General features: G+C 50.3%; 9 protein-coding genes across 9 annotated transcripts; 7 read left to right on the top strand and 2 right to left on the bottom strand.

Annotated features, from left to right (window-relative positions):
• Positions 1-495: 495 nt before the first annotated feature.
• YALI1_F03481g (uncharacterized protein) lies at positions 496-1,413 on the top strand (the record flags this gene model as incomplete). The annotated part of the gene is made up of 1 exon (XM_504897.3): positions 496-1,413. One exon carries the CDS (start codon positions 496-498, stop codon positions 1,411-1,413), a length of 918 nt encoding a protein of 305 aa, XP_504897.1.
• A 455-nt stretch (positions 1,414-1,868) lies between these two features.
• On the bottom strand, positions 1,869-2,489 carry YALI1_F03461g (uncharacterized protein; the record flags this gene model as incomplete). Its single annotated transcript, XM_504896.3, has 1 exon — positions 1,869-2,489. The coding sequence occupies one exon, from the start codon at positions 2,487-2,489 to the stop codon at positions 1,869-1,871; it is 621 nt and encodes a 206-aa protein (XP_504896.1).
• Positions 2,490-3,426: 937 nt separating this feature from the next.
• On the top strand, positions 3,427-4,458 carry YALI1_F03452g (uncharacterized protein; the record flags this gene model as incomplete). The annotated part of the gene is made up of 1 exon (XM_504895.3): positions 3,427-4,458. The coding sequence occupies one exon, from the start codon at positions 3,427-3,429 to the stop codon at positions 4,456-4,458; it is 1,032 nt and encodes a 343-aa protein (XP_504895.1).
• Positions 4,459-4,826: 368 nt separating this feature from the next.
• On the bottom strand, positions 4,827-5,795 carry YALI1_F03428g (uncharacterized protein; the record flags this gene model as incomplete). The annotated part of the gene is made up of 1 exon (XM_504894.1): positions 4,827-5,795. One exon carries the CDS (start codon positions 5,793-5,795, stop codon positions 4,827-4,829), a length of 969 nt encoding a protein of 322 aa, XP_504894.1.
• A 2,159-nt stretch (positions 5,796-7,954) lies between these two features.
• Positions 7,955-8,500, top strand: YALI1_F03407g (uncharacterized protein; the record flags this gene model as incomplete). Its single annotated transcript, XM_504893.3, has 1 exon — positions 7,955-8,500. The coding sequence occupies one exon, from the start codon at positions 7,955-7,957 to the stop codon at positions 8,498-8,500; it is 546 nt and encodes a 181-aa protein (XP_504893.1).
• Positions 8,501-9,704: 1,204 nt separating this feature from the next.
• Positions 9,705-10,907, top strand: YALI1_F03389g (uncharacterized protein; the record flags this gene model as incomplete). The annotated part of the gene is made up of 1 exon (XM_504892.3): positions 9,705-10,907. The coding sequence occupies one exon, from the start codon at positions 9,705-9,707 to the stop codon at positions 10,905-10,907; it is 1,203 nt and encodes a 400-aa protein (XP_504892.1).
• A 584-nt stretch (positions 10,908-11,491) lies between these two features.
• Positions 11,492-12,550, top strand: YALI1_F03371g (uncharacterized protein; the record flags this gene model as incomplete). The annotated part of the gene is made up of 1 exon (XM_068283227.1): positions 11,492-12,550. One exon carries the CDS (start codon positions 11,492-11,494, stop codon positions 12,548-12,550), a length of 1,059 nt encoding a protein of 352 aa, XP_068139328.1.
• Positions 12,551-13,062: 512 nt separating this feature from the next.
• On the top strand, positions 13,063-14,550 carry YALI1_F03356g (uncharacterized protein; the record flags this gene model as incomplete). Its single annotated transcript, XM_504890.3, has 1 exon — positions 13,063-14,550. One exon carries the CDS (start codon positions 13,063-13,065, stop codon positions 14,548-14,550), a length of 1,488 nt encoding a protein of 495 aa, XP_504890.3.
• Positions 14,551-14,884: 334 nt separating this feature from the next.
• On the top strand, positions 14,885-16,999 carry YALI1_F03337g (uncharacterized protein; the record flags this gene model as incomplete). Its single annotated transcript, XM_068283226.1, has 1 exon — positions 14,885-16,999. One exon carries the CDS (start codon positions 14,885-14,887, stop codon positions 16,997-16,999), a length of 2,115 nt encoding a protein of 704 aa, XP_068139327.1.
• Positions 17,000-18,023: the final 1,024 nt, after the last annotated feature.

Raw genomic sequence — 18,023 nt, 5'->3', positions numbered from 1 at the left:
GTACTGTAGCGGCAGTTAGTTATATTGCACGATAGCACCCTGAAAGCGATCGTGTCTGACCTTTAATACAGTGTCTCACTGCCGCTACATCACGTTGCCATACAGGACTAATCACACTACGATAATAGACTGAATAGACTGTACACTTGCTCCCCCTCAACCGTACGCCGAGCCTTACACCTTTCAGAAACCCACCTTATGCCCGATCGAGAGCATGCTAGAATCTTCGTCGAGGCCCACAGATGGTGCATCAAGCTGTAGCAGACCCACCAGCACAATGGCTCGATTGCTGTCGTTCTCGAGAGCTAATAACTGTAACCTGTCCAACAGCATCCAATCCAAGTTGCCCATTAATCCCCACGCATGCACACCCGCCTTACCATACATGCAGGCGGGTGGCGAAGTATAACCGGAGCATGTTCCATCATGTACTGAAGCTTCATATATAAAGTGGCCGCACCACATTGAAGGAAACGAATAACCAACTCAATTACAATGGGAAAAGACGACAACGACGACAAGAAGGGCTTCCTGGGGTCTCTGTGGAGCAACGACGATAAGACCGGCCGATCGGACCACCAGTCTATCGACGACTTCTTTGAGCAGTGCAAGAAGCACCTCGACCAGATCCACAGTCATACCACCTCTGTGGCTGACTACACCAAGGACCTGGCTGACCAGATCCCCAACTTTAGCGCCGAATGGGAGAAGGCCAAGGATACAGACTGGACCGGCTGGCTCAAGCGGCTGCCTCCGTGGAACGACTCCCAGTTGACCCACGATATCCAGGAGTCCGGTACTGGGCGTGGCGACCTGTGGTCCACCATTCTGACCACTCTCAACAACCGAGATAACGTATACAAGGATCTGATCCCCCAGACCCCCGTTCTTGCCCGGTACTTTAATGGTTACCGAGTTCTTGACCGACTTGTCAACACCAACCCCAACCTTGCTGGAGCTATCCCCACCAAGGAGATGAACGACGAGTGTGCCGATGTCGGTGGAACTGGTGCCTGGGACGTTGGTGGAGTGTGGCGATGTCTGTTCATGAAGAAGCAGGACCCCCAGCACAGCCAGAACGAGAAGATGTTCCTCAAGTACGACGACTTCATCGACTGGCGAAAGCAGATGATTGACCAGATCCGAGAGAAGGAGGTGGCCTCGGACAAGGAGCGACGCGACAAGCTGCGTGCCGCCCGAAGCAAGTGGGAGGAGGACCGAAAGTCGAGAATGATCACCGAGAAGGAGGCCAAGGATCAGGGTCTGACCGTCACCCGACATTCTCACCAGACTGAGATGTACTACGACCACGCTAGCCGAGAGTGGGTCAAGCAGGACACCATTCGAAAGTTCTACAACAACGGCACCGAGTCCGAGATCGTCAAGGAGTCTCGGGATCCTATTGGCAAGTAGACATTGAGGTCTTCTTTTAGTAAATAGTTCTGTCCATTTACTGGACATTTTAACATAGCAATTTATTCTCATACTGAATCACCAGATTTTAGGTTCCCTTATCGTTATCGTATGTGGAGAGACAGCACCATCCGTATAAAAATGAGGCCTTAAGAAGGATGAATCTACTGTAGTTTGGAAGATGTGGTCGCGTGATTGGTGTCTTTTTGCCCCTTGTGTGTTTCGTCATATAGGTACTTGTACGTCACTCTTCAGAGAGAACTCTCCACGGAGTCTTATATCCATCCTAATTACATAATGTAAATATGCACATTTCTCCACAAGACGCGTTTAAAAAGGGTGGCGAATCGCGAAACAATCGCTTTTACGTATCCAGTATTCAATTTCGTTAAATATAATGGTCTTATATATATACATATTCCGAGGAAAACAGCGATATCAGGTGACGTTATCCATCACTCATCGTCTTCGTCGTCCTCCTGCTCGGCAAGCTTTCGTGCAGCCGCCAAGTCAATCTTCATGTTGTAGTGCTGGTTTCGTTTCTTGAGAAACTCTTCATGTTGCTGTTGATCCTCTTCTCTCAGCTGTTCCCGCTCGTCAATCTCGTGGTCGTCGTCGTCTTCCTCCACCGAGGAGTCCTTGATGATTCGTTCCTTCTCCAGTGTTCCGTCTTCGTCAAACTCGGGCTCTCCAAGAGAAAATCCCGTCGCCTCTTCATCGTCCTCAGCGTAGTACTCGTTGTCTCCCAGAGTGCCGGCATACGGAGTCTTGGGCTCGTCAATCTTCATGTATGTTCCCTTATCCTGCTCATGGAGGTAGATTCCAGCCTCGTCCCACGAAATGTCGCTGGGCTGACCTCCGTTGGGGCCATTGACGTTGGAAGGGAACTCCGTGGTGCCCGACGACGCCTCGTCGACTCGGACCTTGCCCGTGCTAGCTCGTCTGATTTTTTCCGAGTTTTGGCTATACAACTGGGCGTTCGCTCGTGTGTTTTCCAGGACCTTCTGTCGGTCGATTTCAGGGTTGGGGGCAACCTCGGCCTCCGGCGTCTTATGTTTCAGAATTCCCTTGACCATTGTGTGATGTGCTTGCGTGTGTACTTGTGCGTGTGATTGTGTGTGAGATGCGTAATGTGGTGTGAGCGTAAGATGTCAACTGATAATGTCAACTGGGTTCGCTGTGGAATGCTCTCTGCAAGCTCAGAAGGTAAGGCATCTATAAAGGTTTAGAGGTTAGGGATGTCTCCAAAGTGATACGAGCAGACATGCTGTGCTTGAATAACAAGCAACAACTGCCAAATAGAGTATAAAGTGGGGCTAGACACAAGCGGGGGAGATCAGATAGTCTCTGTACTAACCCATTCTGCTCTCCAGCGGTTCCCAACTCTTCCGCGATTGCTCTCAAACCAGTCTTCTAGAAGAACAAGTCCGAAAATATCGATCTGCGCCTCTCATGCACCCTGAAGTCATTCAGCTTATCGAAAGTCTAGTTACTCGTACTCGCTCCGCTAGCAACGCAGAATGACGCGGCAAGTTGAATCGTAACCGGCTGAGGTGAAACGGTGGAACGTAACACGACACGCCCCGGTCATGGTGACTAACAAAACAGGGTTCGTGTGGTTTATGGATCGACGCCAGTGGATAAATGTCATTGTAAGAGCTGTACCGTATGTAAAGGGTAAACAGAAGCGAAGAGATATGTCGCCATATAGTAGACCGAGGAGCACGCTGCTCATTGAGCTTACATACACATCAGTCGTACCAGTACAAGTACTGACACTGCCAATTCGTCACACCCCCCAGCAGAAACCCAACTTACACTCCTGAAATCCCTCGAACAGCAACCCAGGCGTATGTATATATCTGTTAAGCATACACATCGCATACCAGCTGCATTGGACAATCCAATCCATTTCTGAAATAGTTTGGCTGCTAGGTGTCACTCTACTAATAAGCTGGATAGCGCGCTCCCTCTCTTTGAAATTATAGTCTCATACGCAATTGCTATTACCAAATGTCTCTCTTTTCACTCGCCAAGAAAACCGCCGTCATCACCGGAGGAAGTGGTGGTCTGGGTATCGCAGCTGCCAAGCAGCTTCTTCGAGCCGGAGCCTCTGTTGCTCTGGTCGACAACAACCTGCCTCGAATCCAGCCTGCTGCCGAGCAGCTTCTAGAGTGGTACAAGACCGCCAACGAGGCTCATCATAACGTCCGACCAACCCCCATCTATGCCTCTCCTACTGGCACACACAAGGTTTCTGAAACAGAAACAGAATCAACAACTGGGGGCTTGAACGAGCACTCTCCACACGATATCACCAAGCCTGACATCTCTCTGGATGCTTCTGCAGACTCCAGTCAGTCGTCTGTTGCCCACGACGCTGCTCGAGCCCACGAAGCTGCAGGAATACCTCCTGGAAAGGGCAAGAACTTTCCCCAGCAACGAATCTCTGCCTGGGCATGCGATGTATCTGACGTCCACCAGGTCTCCGATACCGTCAAGGCCATTCGAGAGCACCACAAGAGCCCCCTCGATATTTTGGTCAACTGTGCCGGATTCTGCGAGAATATGACTGCCTTTGATTATCCCAACCCCCAGGTCAAGCGACTGCTGGACGTCAACCTCATGGGATCCTACAACTTCGCTACCGAGGTGGCCAAGTCGCTTGTCCTGGACGAGTCTCCTGGATCTCTGATTCTGGTTGCATCCATGAGTGGCTCCATTGTCAACGACCCCCAGCCCCAGACCCCCTACAACATGTCCAAGGCAGGTGTCATCCACATGGCCAAGTCTCTGGCTGCCGAGTGGGCCCAGTACAACATCCGAGTCAACACTCTGTCTCCCGGCTACATTCTTACTCCTCTGACCCGTCACATCATCGAGACTGACGGAGAGCTCCGAAACGACTGGGAGCGACGAATTCCTTTCCGACGAATGGCTGAGCCCGAGGAGTTTGGAGGCCCTATTGTCTTCATGGCTTCCGACGCCTCCAGCTACATGACCGGCCACGATCTCATTGTCGATGGAGGTTACACCATCTGGTAAGCAAAAGAATAGACTAGTATTATATACAATACAATCGATAGATCTGATTGGCGCAAGTACAAGTAATTCATTGCATGTACGAGTACTTTGATTTAGGAGTACAATAGTAGCAGGTAATAACTCGTACTCGTTACAACTGTAGCACTCAGATAATCATTCAATCATCAGTAATTAAAGCCATATCTACCCGTGGATACATCTTTCATTTGTGGCTGTTATATTATTATTCACTATTTGAATCAGGTGTAACTCATGACATTGCCACTCGCGAACGACAGACTCTCCTAGTATACATTATTTTTACATCGCGGTAGATGTCAATGTCTGTATCAAACTCTACCAAAGTGTTGTTGCTGACTAGTAATAGCTTAGTAGACCTTCTTCTTCTCGTCAATGGAGATTTTGCCGGCTCCGGTGTTGACAACCAGCAGAAGACCGCCAATGATGGACAGGGTCTGGAAGTGCTCGTACTTGAGGTAGTCTCGGACGGGAGAAGAGGCGGGGAAGGCCCAGTAGGAGTTGGCGGTGATGTTAAAGATGAAGAGGATGATGCACAGGAGGAACGCGGAAACTCGGGCCTTGAAGCCAACAACGACCATGGAGCAAGCAGCAATTCCGACAATGGACACCAGAACTCGAGACATAGTCCAGGTCATATTGAGGATGAAGGAGGTGAACATGACAACCAGGAGGATTCGGCCTGCCAGGAGCACGTACTTGGACCGGTCCTTGTCGTCAATAGAGGGGAGACCAGGGAGACCTCGCTTGGACTTGTCCTTGACAAAGGCGTCGTTAAGAGCGATGAAAAGACCGCCAATGACGGACAGGTTTCGCAGAATGAAGCCAAAGTCAAAGATGAGGCCGTAGGCCAGAGCCTGGGTGACAATGACTCCGACCAGCAGACCGCAACCGACCTCAATTCGCTTCTTGGCGGTGACCATGAAGGATCCGGCGATCATGGCAACCACGTTGAGCAGCAGAAAGATGACGGTGATAAACTTGGGGATGTGCTTGAAGTTGGTGATGTAGTAGACCTGGTCAGACCACTGTGTGAGGATTCGGAGCGCGTCCTCCAGGAAAGTGACGACAATGAGGAACCGGCCGAGGGTGGGAAGATGGGGCTTGACCGGGCCCGAGTACTTGTCCAGGAAGACCTCAATCTTCTGGGTCACGGCCTTGACCTTGTCGGCAAAGTCGCCCTCTGTGATTGTGGATTTGAGGTTGAAGTCGCGGTTCTGGGAGTAGGACGAAAACTGTTGACCCTGGGGGGCTGCGAATTGCGGCGCGTCGCTCTGGACGGGTATCTGGTGGTATTTGGCGGTGCCTCGGATCGACATTGTTGTATGGTGTGGTGTTAACACAGGAAGATTGTGAAAGGTAGAATATGTAATCTTGTGTGTGCCAGGTGGTCTTTCGAGAGTTTGTTCAGATCAGCATGCCCACTTCGCTGCAGTAGCCAAAAACAGATGTGTGGAATGGGAAGGGTGGGAAGCTGGGACTAGGCAGGGTAGTTGTAAGTGGACGTTGGAGGGCTAATATATCTCCGTTATTCCGCCATTGCGTGTCCTCTTATACAGATTGGCCACTTTTACGGCGATGACATCTCCCATCTTGCTGTTCTCTTCGGTTAATTAATTAGGTCATCTCAAACTACAGTATTAGCTACAGTCCACGTCATGCGGCGGCAAGCTACTGTATTTGGTGGGGTTGGGGGGGAAAGGATGTTTATTACTGTAGAGCAGGCCTGGCGTAAGCTACTGTATAATGGCTGAGGGACGCGAGCATGGGTCTACGACTCATATGTAGGGCTAGATTGACTTACGGGCTCAAGTGATAGGAAAGGGCTTGTATACGCAGTAAAACACACGTTAATAAATAATTCAATTGAATCAAACAATATAAGTACAGTACGGGTACCCCAGATCGTCTACTCTATCGGTTGTGTCTCTCGCAATACAGCGTCCCTTTTTCCACCTCACGGTTTCACTTTTCACGCACGTCCCCAAACCTTTTTTAGCCGGGTCAAACAATGACGTGGCATCTGAAGGCCAGCTGGCTGCACTGCGTGCACACGGGAGGTGTGAAAGAGAATGGCTTCGAATGGGGTAAAGTGAGGCCATATGGGGCAGATGGGCATGTGCTACGAGAGCATGAGGCCGGTAGGGGTCTAAATGGGGTATTTGACTTGATGCAGATGGCAATTGTACGTGCACCGAAGCGACGTGACTCTCAGTTGAATACTGTTGTATACTGCCGTATACACTGTCCGAGGTCTATAGTGAGCAAGACTGATCAGTGTGGAAGTATTACTAACCGAGACTTAGTTGGGATCCTACAACGGTCTCAAGTAGCTACTGTAACGCGTCCGTCTCCTTGTTAGGAAAAAGCCCGTCTTTGCCTTCACAATCACTCTCTCCCACTCCTACACCAGTACGATACTTGACAGTGTATCGCATCTTAGTTGTACCGTAGTTTCACGCTCATTCCCCTCCATTGTTTTGACACGCTGGTCCATCGAACCTAAGACTAAATCCGATGCACGCGAATCTCCGGAGCCAGAAAAAACAAGCAGGGAAACGACAGCGAGACTAGAGATGGTATTGTAAGTGAGGAAAGTCGGTTGAAACTAGTACATAAAGAGTGGGGCCAGGCGGGTTGGTGGATTATTATCTTCCAAATGCTCGAAGACACGTGTATAGCTCATTATCTTCCCCCCCCCTACTCATCAAGCTTGGGTCATTGTTGCATTTAATGTTGTGCATTTCCAAGCCACGTGACCCGACAAGCGTTACCCTCCCTGACTCTGATGATGATTTGGCCTTTTTCGTCCCACAACCAACACAAACTCCTTTCTGGACTAATTGCAGCACTCAACCCAGACAGTCTTATTCATTCGATTTTGAATAATCAAGACTTTGTCATTAACTTATTGCATTTTATCGATTGCGTGAACTAGAGTGAGTATCTCTCGACGATGGATGGGCCCCTGGAGCTCCTCCATTAATCATTTCCCAGCACCTAGGGGTGTGAGCCCCGAAACACATGACAAGATACGATGAACAGAGGTGTCCCCAACGCCATCGACCAGCAATCAACATGATCAAACAGCCGCCATCCATTCCGACACCGAGGCATACACTTGTGCCATTTTTATTTGCCGACCTCCCACAACGCCACCGTGACAAAACGACACGTTTATCTTATGGCTATGCACATGCGTATCATCATGTATGATAGGGCACAACAACAGGGGGGGGGTTCGGGGCAATCAAAGGCAAGCGAGGATGGATGGAAGCCAAGCAGTACACGGATGGCGTCGTGTTTGACACTTCATACTCTCCACGCCTGTGCTGTCGCTGTCTGATTGCTCGCGTGGCTTTCTTTATTTTTCATGGTGCTGCATGGGGGGTGTTGTGTCAAGTCGTCGCGTCACCCTTAGACTTTTCGAGAAGAAATTTTCAACCTTTTACAACAACACACACATACTAACAACAAGATGGGTCTTTACGTTTCCAAGCTCTTCCAGGGCCTCATTGGCCGAAAGGAGATGCGAATTCTGATGGTTGGTCTCGATGCCGCTGGTAAGACCACCATTCTCTACAAGCTCAAGCTCGGTGAGATTGTCACCACCATCCCCACAATTGGTTTCAACGTGGAGACTGTCGAATACAAGAACGTCACTTTCACAGTTTGGGATATCGGTGGACAGGACCGAATCCGACCTCTCTGGCGATACTACTACCAGAACACCCAGGGTGTTATCTACGTTGTTGACTCCAACGATCGAGATCGAATTCCCGATGCTCGAGAAGAGCTCCAGCGACTCCTCAACGACGACGAGCTCCGAGACGCCCTTCTCCTTGTCTTTGCCAACAAGCAGGATCTGCCCAACGCCATGGATGCTGCCGAGATCACTGAGAAGCTTGGTCTGTCTTCATTAAGACAACGACCCTGGTACATCCAGGCTACTTGTGCCACCTCTGGTGACGGTATCTACGAGGGTCTTGAGTGGTTGGTCACCAACCTCAAGAACACTACTTAAGAGCCATGTTTAGTAACTGTAGTTAATACTGTATCGGTAGTATCTGGATTGTGGAAGCTCAGGTGGAGCTTTATATCAAGGAATTTCATCGTTCAATAAAGCTAGATGTAATGAGTATACTGAAAAGAATGAGTACAAAGTGCATCAGAAATCGTAGCCTCGTATCGAAGCCATGTACAATTGTACCCGTGGACGTGGTCGTTTACGTTGCACCTTTGCGACGCACTGTTATCTTATCAATATGTACTCGTAGATGCCAGCTGGCCTTTACTGGGGCTAATCAAACCATCTGCACAGTCGTGTCAGCGCTGTATATTTGTTGTACAAATACACCTATGGGATTTCTGCTTCGATCCAGTCCCTAGTATTACCTTTCGAGGGTGTTTCCGTTTGTGAGGGTGAAAATTTCATTTCAGAAGGAGCACTTAAAATAGCACCCAATTGGCTCTCTCACCTCCAACCAGGGGGGTTGTGAATTTGACGGAGTTAGCCCGGGGAGTTTGGTAAAACTACACTAGAGTGACTAATATGATGTTCCCAGAGTTTTAGGGTGTTTTATCTTCTTTTTACGTGTCCGGATGGTCGGGATCTTGTATTCTTCCACTGGTGTGTTTCTTGTCGTGTCATTTGCCAACCTCTTGCACTGCCATCTTTGGATTGGATTGGATGCCATGTGGTTGCACCTGGTGCGAAGTGTTCGATACACTCCTAATTACTTGTACGATAGTTGGTGGACGATGTAAAACGATGACCAGCTAATGAGTCATATTCTTGTAGTGGATAATCGCCATAAGGCGCTAATTGTGGCCATTTCCCTCTACAGTATGGTTCTACTGGTAATTGGATGTCTTGTGTTGTTCTTCGTTCTCCTCTTTGTCAAAAAAAAAGGCCTCGAAATTAATATGCCACACACGAGTGATAACCGTGTGGTTGCAGTGAAACATGAGGTGTACGTCATTTGGAACGTGTATAGAGAAGTTGGACTTTCTGACAGTGACAGAGTTGATGTATTACGGCCATTCGAATATATATATGGGGTAGCTGTAGTTGCTTTTCCACTCAAGTACGATACGATACTTACTTGGACACTACACTTCCTATAACCAGCCACCTCCCTCCCATCCCATCAGCAACAAGTAAGTTACCCTACCGCAACACCACATGCAGCTAATCGCTCACTAACAGACACTATCGGTGCCACATCATGAGTGCTCAAGGTAAGCTGGAGGAGTGGGAAATCAACAAGTACTGGGACATTTTCAGCGGGCTCAAACCCGTCAACAATGTGCTCACCGGCGACCAGGTTTCCCCCGTGCTCAAAAACTCCAATCTGTCGGAGGACAAGTTGGCCAAGATTTGGGATCTGGCCGACGTGGACAGTGACGGCTGTCTCGACTTTGAGGAGTTCTGTATTACCATGCGACTCATCTTCGACCTTCTCAACAACAACATCAACGACGTGCCCTCCACGCTACCCCAATGGCTGGTCCCACAGTCCAAGGCCCACTTAATAGAAGCCAACAAAGCCATCAGCCAGCCCCACTCCAAGCTGGATGATTCCGACGACGAGGATCTCGAGAACCTCGGTCTCTCTACAGATTTCGACTGGTACATTTCGCCTGCCGATCGAGATTCCTACTCGGCCATCTTCACAGCCAATTGTGACCGTCATGGCCGGGTCTCCTATGATGCTCTGACGGAGCTCTACCAGACTCTGAGCCGGGTGCCCGAAGGCGACATTGCCATGGCCTGGAACCTGGTCAACCCCAAGTCCGACGAGCGGATCGAGAAGGAGCAGTGTCTGGTGTTTCTGCACATGCTTAACTATCGAGAAAAGGGAGTGCGTATCCCCCGAGGAGTGCCTGCGTCGCTGCGAGCCACCTTTGAGAAGGCCACCCCTGAGTTCAGCATAAACTCGAGCCAGGCCGAGCTCAAGCCCCAGAAGAGCAACGCCCCTGCCTCCAAGAAGGAGGCGTTTGCCAACGGCTACCTGCAGAAGCTGGGTATTGGAGGAAATTCGTACTCAACATCGGGCACGGACTTTTCGGCCACCAAGGACACCGACTGGGAGGAGGTGCGGCTAAAGCGGGAACTGACGGATCTGGAGAACCTGGTGGAAAAGGCTGAACGTGCGGCCGCCGACTCAAAACAGCACGGCAACTCGTACTCCACGTCGCACACTGCATTAATCAAACGAGAGCTGGAGCAATTGCTTGATTACAAGGAGGAACAGCTTCGGAAGGCTAAGAGCGGCGCTCCCGCGTCGGTGGGGGAGACCAACCTCAAGGAAAGTGAAGAGGAGGTCAATCTGCTGGAGATGCAGGTGAACGAGCTGGAGGTTCACCAGCAGAGAAAGCAGCAGGAATTGGACCAGCTGGAGGCAGAGTTGGCTTCTCTGAGAAAGTAAGTAGAGCACCATTTTCTAGTAGAAGGTGCACAACTGAGCTGTATATTTAATGACAAATTTGACGAGCAATGAAGAAATGTCTGAAAAATGCTGGAAAGCATAGCCAATGAATGACTGGAACAGGACGTGCATGTGCGAAGACAGAGATTGCCAGCCGCTTTTCTAAAAGTGAAGCAAACATACAGCTCGAGAGATCTCATGATACAAATCTATGCATAGTAGTCACCGTTATATATAAGCCCCCAGTTAAGAGTATTCTCTTTGTACAGTATGTACAATGTGTCGACTTATGCTCTCTCAATCTGTGCCGGTGACAGTAGGTAATCTCAGTCTGGAAGCACTACAAGTACTTGTAGATATTGTAACTACTCGTAACTGTTGCTTTTGCCTTAGAATGGGAAAGTGCACGACACTTCTCAATGGCTAGGAGATAGATGAGTGTTGATATTACTTTAAAATCTAAGTAACCTACTTATCATGTTACTTATTGCGAGCTCGAATCCCATGAAACCCACTCTTTGATCTGCCAAAGAAGATGTTGCATGCAAAAGCCGTCCTTCTGAATCGACCCAGGTTGTACCCTAATGCATCAACCATTGAACTACAAGTACTCCATCCAATGCCATCACGGGTTGTACTTCCGTGAAAAGCCATCTTCCTACTCTGGACTTTTCAATAGCACTCATTCCGAATCTCACCCTACATTCCCATGTAACCAGCATCGCTCTATCTCAACTAAATTGTCATTTATGCATCTACTTCTTGTCGCCTTCCTTCTCCTCGGGCTTGGGGGTGGGGAGCTTGAAAGAGTCGGGTCGGTCGTCTCGACCGGGTCCAACAGGCTCCCAAGCGGTGGAGCCGGCAGAGAAGTTTCGGAAGGCCTGGGTAAGCTCCAGGGGCTCGTAAACCACTCGTCGCTTCTCCTCGTCCCATCGGACCTCAGTGTATCCGGTGAGAGGGAAGTCCTTTCGCAGAGGGTGGCCCTCAAAACCGTAGTCGGTCATGATTCGTCGCAGATCGGGGTGGCCCTCAAAGAAGACTCCGTACATATCGTAGGCCTCTCGCTCGAACCAGTTGGCGCCCTCGTACAGGCAGGTGATACTGGGGACGGGGGTCACCTCGGTAGCGTATGTCTTAAGTCGGATTCGCGAGTTGTGTCGCACAGACAGAAAGTTGTAGACCACCTCGAACCGGTTTTCTCGAGAGGGGTAGTCCACGGCGGTAATATCGATGATGGACTTGTACTGAGTCGAGGTGTTGTCTCGCAGGAAGGTAGTGACGGGAATGACAGCGCTTGGTGCAACGTGCAGAGTCAGCTCGTCCTTCCACACAGAAAAGCCCTGGATGTACTTGGGCAGAGCAGCCATGATGTATTTGGCGTACTGGTGGAGGTCCGACACGTGCTGGAGGTATCGGTCTGCGGGGTTGACGATGGGCTCGTAAACCTCGTCAACATGGACCTTGGGGTCGAGTCGGATGTCCTTGATGTTCTCCCAAGAGGGGGCGGCCTGGGCGGCTCGGGCGGAGGTCACAAAGGTAGCACGGGCTGCTGCGACGGGGCGGATGCCCATGCTGCCAATTCTGGCGAATCGAGAGAGCATTGTGTTAGTTGTGTGTTGTGTGTCACGACGGCTCCTGCGTAACCAGTATTACAGGCTTTTGCACCAGACAAGAGTTGGGTTTGACAATTGAATTTTGGCGAGTTTGATTGGGCGAGACGTTGGGAGAAACCCTGCACGTGACCAAAAAGTGGGAGGTATTGAATAAGTGGGTGTATGAAGCGGTGATGGGGTAGGGGTTGGTCGGAGATGGAATTTAGGGGGGTCAGATAAGTATTTATGTTTTTTCCCACAGGCATTTTGATAGTAAAACACCGTATTAGGCACATTTCTGTCCTGTCCTCACATGTCATTAGACTCCATACAAGTGGAACTTAGTCAGCCGAATTGGGCAAGCTCCCAGCAGGCACAAAACACGCCAAATTGTGAACTTACCCGGCACTAAACAGACAACTTGGCGATACAACTCTCTTTACACCACACACAGATAGCGTTGCCACACTACCAACCTGATCTGACCCATACACCACGTCACACATACAATACGACACCACAAAACCGCATCTTCATCATCACCAAGACAGACACACACAATAATGGCATTTCAGGCAGACTCTTTCATCTCCGATGAGGAAGAAGAGGTGTGTCCTCTCTGCGTCGAAGAGATGGACATCAGTGACCGAAACTTCAAGCCCTGTCCGTGCGGCTACCAGATCTGCCAGTTCTGTTACAACAACATTCGTCAGAACCCGCAGCTAAATGGCAGATGCCCCGGATGTCGACGGCCCTACGACGACGAGAGTGTTGAGTACAAGGTCATCTCGCCCGAGGAGTGGAAGAAGCATCATGTCAAGCAGACCAAGCAGGAGCGGGAGCGAAAGCAAAAGGAGCGGGAAAAGAAGGAGATGGAACAGAGCTCACGCAAGCATCTGTCGGGCATGCGAGTTATCCAGAAGAACCTCGTTTATGTCATCGGCCTCAACCCAGACATACCCACCGAAGATCTGCACAACACTCTTCGTGGCGAGCAGTTCTTTGGACAGTATGGCCGCATCCAGAAGATTGTCATCAACCGGCGCAACAACGTCAACGGCACCCCCGGCCTTGGCGTCTATGTGACGTTCTCCAAAAAGGAGGACGCCGCTCGATGTATCGCTGCCGTGGACGGCTCCATGAACGACGGCAAGTACTTGAGGGCAGCGTACGGCACCACAAAGTACTGCTCGTCATACCTGCGGGGCCAACCCTGCCCCAACCCCAATTGCATGTTCCTGCACGAACCTGGGGAGGAGGCAGACTCGTACACCCGGCAGGATCTCTCCACAATTCAGCATGCGGCTCGACAGGGCATTCAAAAGCAACAGCGACAGCAGCAGCAGCAACAACGGTACGGCGACTTCCAGCAGCACTCCCAACCATCGCCCGTGCAGCCCAACACTCCTATTAGACACCAGAGTGGCCACGCTGCAGTGGCTCAACATGCCACTGAAGACATCCATGGAAACGCTCTTCCTGCCACTGCCTCTTGGGCCAAGCAGAGCCCCACAACCCCTGCTGGAAAGCTGCATACTCCCGCCCAGGCCTCTCCTGTCAAGCCCACTCCAGTAGAGCCTGCTGTGAACTACCCTATGCCGGATCCGGATCCCAAGCGTCAGATGGACTTCACTCTGCCCTTGTTCAAGAACACACTCAAGTCGCTATCAAAGAACAAGTTTGACTTTGTGTTCTCATCGGCCATTCTCAAGTCTTTGGATCTGGACGACGACAAGAACTCGCTGCCTAATCTATTTGCCTTCTCTAAGGACAACATCATGGACCCCAGCAAGCACGAATCGTCCGAGTTTCTGGAGGGCCAGTTCACACCCTTTGCCATCTTTTCTGGTGGTAAAGCCGCGGCTCTTCCTCTGGCCAGCGACGAGACCCAGAGCTTCCAACAACTCATGAAAGGAGGCCCCACCGACAAAGTGCCCGAGCAGGCCGCCACCCCACCTCCTGGTCTCATGGGGGACAGCAACCAGAAACAGCATCACAGCCAAGAGCTTCTGGCACATCTAATGAACGGCGGCAAGAAAGGTGAGAACTAAGCTCTTTTGAACATTGTTAAAACTCAGGAAACCCCTACAGCGGCCCAACAATTTGATTTTATGTATGTTGACCATGTAGACAAAATGCAGTTAATGAAATTAAAGGCGCGCTGTGATTGCATACGTGGAGCCTGAGCGTAGATTTTACCATAAAGTACAACCAACTAACACAGAAACATCGAGAAACCAGCCCCATAACGTAAAGTCTGTGCTGGCCGCAGGCTACGAGGACTCCAGCCTGAGCCCTTCTACATCTCCCTCCAGAAGAGCCCCTGTGCTGTCTGTTGACGACAGAATCCCCGAAGAGACTCTCAGGGCTATTAGTCAGGGTCCCATGACGCTGACGAGAGATTTCAACCCCGACCAGTGGGGACCGACTACTACTCAGCCTTTCGGCCTTCCTCCTGGACTTTCTGCTTCTCCAGGGCTTTCTGCTCCCCCAGGTCTCAGTGGACCTCCTGGACTGTCTGGACCTCCCGGTTTGGCTGGACCCCGTCCTGAGACTTCAATGTACAACTCTTTAGAGGTTGAAGGATTCGACAAGTCTCCTCTGGATGTCAACAGACCTGCCATGGTGCGACCTGAGCCCTTCCATGCTCATGTGCCTGTGACCCCTGGTGTAGGATTCAGTAGTGACCATCTTTATGACAATGAGTTGGATGACGACTTTAACGAGGACACAGGTGATTACGAAAACCTGGCTATCAACAGAGTCGTGGGACCTCCTCAGGATGACGACAGCGACATGCATGCCGACGATCTACGATCTGTTACCACTGATGGTGCACCCAGCGAAATTGATTTTACTGGCAGTCGACCTGCCACTCCTGATCTCGACCTTCCTGAACCTCCTCGAATCCTGTCTTCTGAGCACATCTCTGTACTATCCAAGAACGAGAAGCGAAAGTACAGAAACTCGCTTAAGGCCTATGAGAGGGAGAAGAAGCTTGCAATCAAGAACTACAAAAAGGAGCAGGAGGATGCTGAGCGGGCCGAGAGAGCTGCTCTGACCACCATTGAGGAGGAAGAAGCTCAGACTAAGAAGGCGCTAGCACTAAAGGCATGCGAGGAGGTGGAGCATGCGGCTGAGACCCTCAAGAAGGCGTTGGAAGCGGCCGAGGCAGAAAAGAAGGCTAAGGAGGCTGTAGCTGACGAGGAAGCCAGAGCTGAAAAGCAACGTCTCAGGGAGGAGAAACAGAAAATCAAGGAAGAGAAGGCTCGTATCAAGGCTGAGAAGGCTCTCAAGCACAAGGAGGAGAAAGAAAAACGGGATGCTGAGCGCTTCAAACTTGCTGAAGAACGGATGGAGAAGGAGCGAATCGAGGCCGAGCGACTGGAGAAAGAAAAGGCTGAGAAAGAGCAGGTTGAGAAGGCCGAAAAGGAGCGCTACGAGAAGTCCTTGCTGGCCATGAAGAAGGAGAAAGCCGAAAAGGTCAAGCGGGAGAAAGCTGAGAAGGAACGACTTGAGAAAGAGCGAAACGAGAAGAGGCGTCTCGAGAAGGCGGCCAAGGAACTGGCAGCCAAGAAGGAGCTTGAAGAGAAGGAGTCTGCTTCCAAGCCAATCGTGGCACCCCAGCCCAAGCTCGCCTCCAACATGTCAACGTCTACATGGGACGAAGATGACTCATCTTCTCTCAACTACAACAAGCCCAGCAACAGCGGAGATGACTACAAGTACAACAGTTTCAACAGCGGCAGCAGTCGGAGAGGTGCCAGTGGTCAAATTGGAGGCCACCTGGCAGACTATCTGGCTTCACCTAGTCCCAAGCCCAGCTCGCCTTCTGTTGCCAGTAGTACTCCTGAACTTGAGCCTGTGGTGAGTGCTACTAGCACTGCGAGCACCGCCAAGTCTCATGTCGCTGCTGGAGCTTCTCAGTTTTCCGTTGGTGATCTTCTCCGATCTATTGTTGAAGAGATGGACCTGGCCGAGCATCCTCTATTTGATGTTCGGAACCCTGATCTCTTCCACGATGCTACAATTGATGTCATGGCTGAGTGTGGAGAACCTGTGGATGTGTTTGAGAACGCCATCGCAGACCAACTTCTGACTGAACCTGTGTGTCCCGACATCAATGATTTCGTCTTGGAGGATATCGAGAAGTTCATTACTGATCCTTCCGACTCGCTGCTGCACCTGAGTAAGGAGATTGATGAGGATGTGTTTATTGATGATCTGGATCTCGAGGAAAGTGACGACGACCCCATGGGTTCCCTTCCCGAGTTTGCCCGAGATCTGATTGCCAAGCATTCACATTTGATTGACCCAAAGTGGCAGGAGGTTGCAGTCCATATCGACGACTTGAACCAGGTGGACGACGACGAGCTGCCGTATCGTCAGAATCTAGCTGAGGAGGTGTTCCAGCTTCAGAACGAGGTGGAAAAGTGTGTTTCGCGAAACCAGCGTCTGCTATTCCGGCATACTGGAAAGCGTTTCGGTGAGGATGAGTGATAAAATACAGCTAGTTTCAATTTATTGTTAGCCAAGGGAACGGGAGACTACCTTAGGTATGCGATAATGCACGATGCCCGTATATTGACATACGCAGTTCGAGACGTCATAGCAAGTGGATGATAAATACACGTGTTGAGTGGGGGCCTTTCACGACGCATTTCCTCCGTCCATCCCGTATACAGTAAACAGTCACTACCGCTAGCAGTTGTTTAAAAGCAAATGCGGTGGCTGGACTTGAATGGCTGCTAAACAGCTGCTCAATGCACGGCTCCAAACGAGTAGGTTCCGACATCACTCATCGCCGATATCTATGGAATGGCTACTTGGTTATTAGAGCAACTCATCAGCAATATAAGGGGCATTTGTTTTTCTGAACATTGATTTATTGGTGCTTTGCAGCCTTTGTACATGTGTCAGTATTTGTTTTTCCCGCTTGTTCCTGGAAATGGTAAAAGGTGTTGGCAATGGCTTCGAGGGTGGTGGAGCATCAGGCCATGGGAGAGCATGTCTTTGTCGTACGTGCGAAAGTTCGAAATATATTACATATTTTCAAATTCTAAGACCCACACAGTGTCAATATGTGCACAATAATTCCTTGTTTTTCCTCATGATACGACTCTCGCGATATGAGTCTGGCTGCTCTTCTACATGGGTGTAATGTCTGTATGTGCCATGCCCCCTGTGCAGGTTTTAGTTAAGACACACTGCGCGGGTAAGAAGGCCCTGGTCGCAAGGAATTTGTTTTTCCTGGGGAAGCCAGCTTTCTGACTGCTGTCACAATACTTTTGCATCCCGCAACGCTATCGGAAACGTTTCAGATAGCAGTGAAATCGTATCTATTGTATCTGCGCATGTACTGTTGGATAAGGCTCGAGGCTTGAACAAGCAGCATAAGGGCACACGGGCTCGTTAGCCCGAAGTCGTCATTTCGACGATTGACGGTACCCACATATACTGTGCGGACTAATGCACCATCCGCGAGTCTATTATGTTTTGTTCTGCAGAGCTTTTATATTTTATC

This window comes from Yarrowia lipolytica, chromosome 1F (assembly GCF_001761485.1).
Source record: "Yarrowia lipolytica chromosome 1F, complete sequence".
Classification (NCBI taxonomy): domain Eukaryota; kingdom Fungi; phylum Ascomycota; class Dipodascomycetes; order Dipodascales; genus Yarrowia; species Yarrowia lipolytica.
This window is presented reverse-complemented; position numbering and strand designations above follow the sequence as displayed.